At 47.0% G+C, this 7,411-nt stretch overlaps 1 protein-coding gene across 1 annotated transcript; it reads left to right on the forward strand.

The window, feature by feature from the left end:
- Nucleotides 1-325: 325 nt before the first annotated feature.
- On the forward strand, nt 326-5,120 carry LOC123112452 (3-hydroxy-3-methylglutaryl-coenzyme A reductase 3). The gene is made up of 4 exons (XM_044533433.1): nt 326-1,307; nt 1,501-1,682; nt 3,179-3,525; nt 4,340-5,120. The coding sequence occupies exons 1-4, from the start codon at nt 388-390 to the stop codon at nt 4,583-4,585; spliced, it is 1,695 nt and encodes a 564-aa protein (XP_044389368.1). The 5' UTR covers nt 326-387; the 3' UTR covers nt 4,586-5,120.
- Nucleotides 5,121-7,411: the final 2,291 nt, after the last annotated feature.

Here is a 7,411-nt window from a genome sequence, read left to right on the forward strand (position 1 = left end):
GCGCCCGCGACACAGCCCGCGGTTTACCATACCATACCACGTATCGTGCCAACGCGACACAGCAGCGGCGAACACACAGCAGCGAGGTCACTGGAAGCAGAAAGGAAACCAACGAGAAAAGAGACGAGAGAACACCCGAGACCGGAGACCCGGCCCAACGGCCCCTCCACTTGAGAACAAAAAACAAGAGACACCCTGGGCCGCGGGCCCCAAAGCCTGTTAGCGCCGGTACGGGGCGAGGTTCTTTTATTTTTTTTGCGGGCGAGGCTAGTATATTAAACCGCCCGGCCGGACCGATCCTTCCCCAATCTCCCAGCGCAAACCCCCCTCCCACGCCTCGCCCGCTCCGGACGCCGACGAGCCCAGCGCCGCAGCCCGCCGCCCGCCATGGCCGTGGAGGTTCGCCGCAGGGCGCCGCACGGGGGCGCGCGCCCCGCGGAGGGGAGGGGGGAGAGGGCCGGGGCGCGGGTGCAGGCCGGGGACGCGCTGCCGCTGCCGATCCGCCACACCAACCTCATCTTCTCCGCGCTCTTCGCCGCCTCGCTCGCCTACCTCATGCGCCGCTGGCGGGAGAAGATCCGCTCCTCCACGCCTCTCCACGTCGTCGGCCTCACCGAGATCTTCGCCATCTGCGGCCTCGTCGCCTCGCTCATCTACCTCCTCAGCTTCTTCGGCATCGCCTTCGTCCAGTCCGTCGTCTCCAACAGCGACGACGAGGACGAGGACTTCCTCATCGCCTCCGCCCAGCCCAAGCCCGCCCCCGCCCCCGCCCCCGCGCAGTGCGCGCTGCTGCAGAGCGCCGGCCCCGCGCCCGAGGTAATGCCGGAGGAGGACGAGGAGATCGTGTCCCAGGTCGTCGCCGGCAAGATCCCCTCCTACGTCCTGGAGACGAAGCTGGGAGATTGCCGCCGGGCCGCCGGGATCCGCCGCGAGTCGCTGCGCAGGATCACGGGGAGGGAGATCAACGGCCTCCCGCTCGACGGCTTCGACTACGCCTCCATTCTCGGCCAGTGCTGCGAGATGCCCGTGGGGTACGTGCAGCTGCCGGTGGGTGTCGTCGGGCCGCTCCTCCTCGACGGCCGCCGGCTCTACGTCCCGATGGCCACCACCGAGGGCTGCCTCGTCGCCAGCACCAACCGTGGATGCAAGGCCATTGCCGAGTCTGGCGGTGCTTCCAGCGTCGTGTTCCGTGACGGGATGAGCCGAGCCCCCGTCGCCAGGTTCCCAACCGCCCGCCGCGCCGCCGAGCTCATGAGATTCTTGGAGAACCCGGACAATTTCGACACTCTGTCTGTCGTCTTTAGCAGGTATACTAGACCAAATAAGCTCAAGATTAGTGCCACTATTGTCTGTCCTGTCCAGCCCATGCTCCACTCGCACGACAGATGTCATTACGCTACGACTTGTCTTGTGTTTGACGATATGTTGATGTGCCGTCAGTCCCCATCAATCAAATCAGCGCTGTTTCTTTTTTAACCCCAAAATGCTTCGTTTGTGCAGATCAACGAGATTCGGAAGGCTGCAGGGGGTCAAATGCGCGTTGGCAGGAAGGAACCTGTACATGAGGTTCACCTGCAGCACTGGTGATGCCATGGGGATGAACATGATCTCCAAGGGCGTGCAACATGTGCTGGACTACCTAGAGGAGGATTTCCCTGATATGGATGTCGTCAGCATCTCAGGTATTTTCGCACGTTTATAAATCAGTTTGTTTTTCCTTAATTCATCGTGAATGACGTTGTACCATTGATAGATTATTTTTATTATTGTGGCTAATTATGACTTACCAGGCAGGGTGGAACGAACGAATGTTTTCGTTCGCAAAAAGAAAACCCCCACTTCCATTGAATGCTTCAGAATTGCCATGCGAAAACAGATAAAATTGTCGTGCTGTTGTAAAGGGTTTGCCATGTTCTAAAGTAAAAATTGCCATGCTCAGGAATATTGCCATGTTGACTGAAGAGAATTGCCATGCTACATCAACGGAAAAAGCTGAAAATTGCCATCCTCTAAAAACTGAAAGTGCCATCCCGAATATGTTCGCTCTTTTTTGCCACCAGCTTCGTAGTTCGCCCAGAGGGGCGCATGGGAATGAACACTTTTAGGACAGGATCCGACGTGCCTGAGGGCGTTAGCTCGGATTGCTTAAAAACGTGACCTTAGTTCTATAACATTTTGGATAATTTTGTAGTTGATGGATGGTTATATGCTGGTATCAAAGAATAAGAGCACAGCAGATTCTCTTAATTAAGAGCATCTCCAACAGGCGCACAAAAAGAGCTCCGCGCACTAAAAGTTTGTTTTTTTGGGCGCCGAACAGCTCCAGCAGAAGCTGTAGCGCTTGAAGTTTTTGGGCGCGCGCTGAAAAACGCTATCGCGCGTAGCATATTTGGGGCGCCAGATTGCGCGTGCTTCACAATTTGCACTGACTGCTTTTTGGGCGCGCGTTTTTGGGCGCCTGCTAAACCAAAGTTGGTCCCGGCGCATTAAAAGCGCTACAATGGCGCGCTATAACGTTTATTGGGCGCGGGATTTTTGTGCGGCCGTTGGAGATGCTCTAAATCCCATTCTGCAAATATTCAAACTCAAGAGAGTTGATGAATGAAGCAACTGGCATGATAGATGTTTAAGATGTTTTATTAATTGGATTCCCCTACTTGTTATGCAATAGAAAGCGGCAGATGAGCCTCGATTGTTATTTTAATTGGATATCCCTTTGGTGTCAGCTCTCGATCCAAACTGACGTGGACTCCAGTTGTTTTCATTTGTTGTAGTTGGGCTACCTTTTTGTCCAATCTCTCCAGCTTGCTGCCAGCTCTTAGTACTTTTGGGAGAGGACGAAAATTCACACAAGGAAATTTGGACAAGGCCACCTCATCCTTGTCTTCCCTATTATGTCTTACTCATGTTTTGTCATAACACAAGTAATACCAGTCGCCGAATTTTGCACAGTACAGTCACATAGCGATGTTCAAATCTGTAAAATCTCAAGTGGTTTATAGATATTGAGAACTGCGTATAGTTTTATACTTCATATAGTTTGCTGTTGCTGATTAACACCAGATATGCACCGTATTCATAGCAGTTCATTTATACTTAGTATAGTGGTATGCATCTAGTCTTTTCACATATCTTTTGGTGCTACCTAATTTCCTAACTAAACTTCCATAAACAACAGGCAATTTTTGTTCTGACAAGAAATCAGCAGCTGTAAATTGGATCGAGGGGCGTGGTAAGTCCGTGGTTTGTGAGGCAATAATCAGAGAGGAAGTTGTACAGAAGGTTCTCAAGACCAACGTTCAGTCACTCGTCGAGTTGAACGTGATCAAGAACCTTGCTGGTTCAGCTGTTGCTGGAGCTCTTGGGGGTTTCAATGCCCACGCAAGCAACATTGTATCAGCTATCTTCATTGCCACTGGTCAGGATCCTGCACAAAACGTTGAGAGCTCACAGTGTATCACGATGTTGGAAGCTGTAAATGGTGGCAGAGACCTTCACATCTCCGTTACTATGCCATCCATTGAGGTACGAAGCAATATATTTCTTCATGATTGAATCATGCTCCTCATATTATTTTTATATGTGACAGTCTGGAGTTTATGTTGATTGTCTGTTATTCCCTTAATTTGTTATCCACGCATTGATGATTTTTGCACTTCAGACCCTGATCCTTTGTCAAGAACCATTGATTATTCAATCAATTAGATGGCATCCTCTATGTGAATAGGAAACTCTTAACAAATATCAATACCTTGGTATCCACTAATTGCATATTGTATCATGCTGTTGATCCTATAATGGTCCCATCCATTTAACTGCAAACATCTAAATAGTTAGTGAGTTTAAATTATCCCTTTGTTAGGTTACCTGGAGATTTTAAAATAACCCTGTCGTGCATAGGGCTTTGTTTTGTTGTCATTAAGTACTAAGCACGATATAGAGGTTCAAAGTTCTATCTGAAGAACCAGATGGCATGTTCAGCTATGCTTGCTTGTTCTTTCTTTAGAATAAGCTCTGTATATGCCAATGCCAATTTTATTTATCCCTTTGTGGGACATTGTTCTCCACACCATCTGGTTTTCTAAACTACTATTCCTTTGGTTTGCTGTTCACTTGCTCGCTATTGTTTTCGTCATCAGCCAGCTCAAGTTAGACCGGCTGTTATCTGTTTTATTAGTTGCTTAATTTGTAACGTCGTGTTTGCTATTATTGTCGAGAAAGGCATCCATCGCCTGTACATGATTGGGCTAATTATCATCATACACCTAACCTTCAGCACCAACTATGATGTATATATATGATATGAGCTGATGGGTTTGTTGTGATGATCGAAATGCAGGTGGGCACAGTTGGTGGAGGCACGCAGCTGGCCTCACAGTCGGCCTGCTTGGACCTACTGGGAGTCAAAGGCGCCAACAGGGAATCTCCCGGATCGAATGCTAGGCTGCTTGCCACGGTGGTGGCTGGTGCGGTCCTGGCTGGCGAGCTGTCCCTTATCTCTGCTCAGGCTGCCGGCCATCTGGTCCAGAGCCACATGAAATACAACAGATCCAGGAAGGATATGTCCAATGCCGCCGCTTGCTGAAATCACAACCTGGGCCCTTGCCAGAGCAAATAGACAAACCGAAATGTTCGCCGGATATATAATCCCCCCCTTCACCTTTGTGGGAGTGGACAGACAAGGAAGAGGGAGCTCACAGGTTAACAGTTGATTCCTTGTGGAATATGGGATGGCAATGCTCAGGAGGTGAAAAGGGGAACCCCATCGGATGAACGGTTTGTCTGGAGATCGGCCATGGTTTACCAGGAGGAGAAGAGAGCAGCTGTATTTACCGACCTGTGCTTCCACCCTGGATATGGCCTATTTTATTTTCTTTGATGTTGTCCCGCACAGCGGCCACCCCGTGTGTGTGCGTCTTGTTTTGCCCGTCTTGAATCTTCTGACCCCTTCGTTGTTTTTGTCCAAAGCTTACATTACCTGTTTCTGTTCGCTTCAGGACTGCTTGTAGTAACATTGTAACTAATTCAGTTTCGTCTGTTTGATCTTTCTATCCTACGGTTGCCCTCGGTGTAAAGAAGATGTGGTCCATGATAATTTTACCCGTTTGTTTTTTGGTTCAGCTGAATCTGTTCTCTTTGACCATGTTTGTTTCCGATGCTTTGTTCTGTAAATTAATCGCCTCGGCAGAGTCCCAGCTGTTGTTTGTTCTGCCAGAGTATACATGTTAAGAAATTGGTAACACAAGCATGGCAGCACTCATGGCTTGGTCCTGACAGGAATAAGAAATACAAGTATGACACTCCTGGACTACCAAAGCCATGTTCGATACCCGATTGTTTCCAGCCAAGAACACGTACTTCCTTTAGCAGAGATCGTCGAGCGACCCACTACTTGTGTGGTTGTGGTCACAGAATCTCTTCTCCTCACAACGCAAGCCATCTCTTCGTCCGGTACAGCACGTGTTCCGGGCCCCGGACCCGGACTGTGTAGCTTAACTGCCATCGACCGTGCCCCCGCTAATCAATCATTGGTGATCAGCCCGGAGAGTGCATCTATCGCTGCCGGGTCAGAGAGCATGGGGCGGACACCAGATGGCCGGACACGAGCTCGTGATCCACGGGCCCAAGAAGCAGACAAGATTTTTCACCATCTCCGGGCGCGGTCGCCGATCGACAGGCTGCATGCATATTTTCCATCATTAGTTAAGGGTTATCCCTTGCAAAGGTCACTCATCACCTTAGATGCTGACAAGTGAAGCACTCGCACCTTTTCCTCTTTTTTCATAAATTTGTTTATTTGAAATGTTTTCTCTTTTGAATCATACGTCCAAACGATGAAGCGTTTTCACCATTGGATTTATTGCGTTGAGATGTTTGAAACTAGATTGTCAATAGGGTTTGACAAAAAAAACCAAAAAGGGGAAAAGAATTTAAAAAAGGAAAGAAAAAAGGCAACAAAAAACCGAATACAAAAAAAAAAACAGAGCCTGGAAGCAGGGTCGTGGTTTGCACCTTTTTTCCTTTTTTTTCTTCCAGGGAAGAACAGGTTGAGCTTTTCGTAGAATCCCATGTTGAGCTTTCCCCTTCTTTTCGAGGATGCGCAACTGTGCCTTTTTCTTTTCAAGATGCTTCTCGCAGATACAAATCTCTACTTCTTGTGGAAGCATTGGTTGTGCTTCTGACGGAATTACAGGTTGTGCTTCTCGTTAAAGCACGTGGTGTGATTTTCCTTTTTTCGAGAAGCACACAGTTGCTTCTCGCGGGAGCACATATTGTGCCTCTTGTGGAAAATATTGTTTCTAATAAAAAATAGGTAATCCCCCCCCCCCTCTCCAAAATCCAAGAAAACCAGGCAAAAACAAAAAAGCCAAACCAAAAAGAACATCTAAAACCCGAAAACACGTATTGAAATTAAAAAAGTAAATCCGGAGGGAACGACCAGCACGCGACACATCGCGGGGGTTGGGCGCATCATGACCTGCTTCTAAGACAAACAGGTAACCATTGCGGGAGCGCTCCAAGAGGTAACTGTTAGTTAGTTGCTCCCAGGGAGTGCCTATTCAATGCTCTCCGCGTCAAACAGTGTGTTGATCGCACAGAGCGACCGCCAATGGGCCGACCCAATGAGACACTTTCCTGGTAGTGAGCAGCGTTCTAGCGAACAGCTCTACCCAACATGTTGTTCTATATTTTCCTGTGCTGGCGACGGGTTCAAGGAGCACTCCTAGCCAGTTGCTTTTTGCTATTTTTCCTATCATTTTTAGTCATTTTTCATTGTCATTTTTAAAGAGTAAATGCTTATTTACTTCAAGTGAGGAATTTTTAAATTTGACAATTCTTTTAAAGGCAAACAATGTTTTACACTTTGAACAATTTTTTAAAACACGAAAGTTTTTCCAAATTCTATTTTTTTCGGAAAATATAAAGATATTATTGAAAGTATGAACATTTTATTGGAACTGCGAAAATTCTCTGAGAACACAATCATTTTTGTAAAAAAAAAGTGAACAGTTTTTGAAAATATGATCTTTTTGAACGCATGAAGTTCTTTGAAATCTAGATATAAAAAAACACCAATACTGAACACTTTTTTAAAAAATATATACTTTTTGGAACCGTTAATTTTTGTTGAAAAAATAAAGCATTTTTTGAAATACCAAGAAATAGTTCCGGAAACATGGATATTTCTTTTAAAAAAACTGAAAATCTTTCAAAAAGAAATGACCAATCTTTTTAAAAAGTGAACTTTTTTAACTTGTGAACATGTTTTTCACAAAAATTGAACCGGAAGATTCTAGATGGTTTCTAAAACATAAAAGTAGCAAAATTGGAAAATGGAATCAGGTCTTTGTAAGTTATCTAATTGTGCCTACCCAGTCATTTGGTAGTGTGGCTAGTCTGTGCGTTTCCT

Source organism: Triticum aestivum, chromosome 5B (assembly GCF_018294505.1).
Source record: "Triticum aestivum cultivar Chinese Spring chromosome 5B, IWGSC CS RefSeq v2.1, whole genome shotgun sequence".
NCBI lineage: Eukaryota > Viridiplantae > Streptophyta > Magnoliopsida > Poales > Poaceae > Triticum > Triticum aestivum.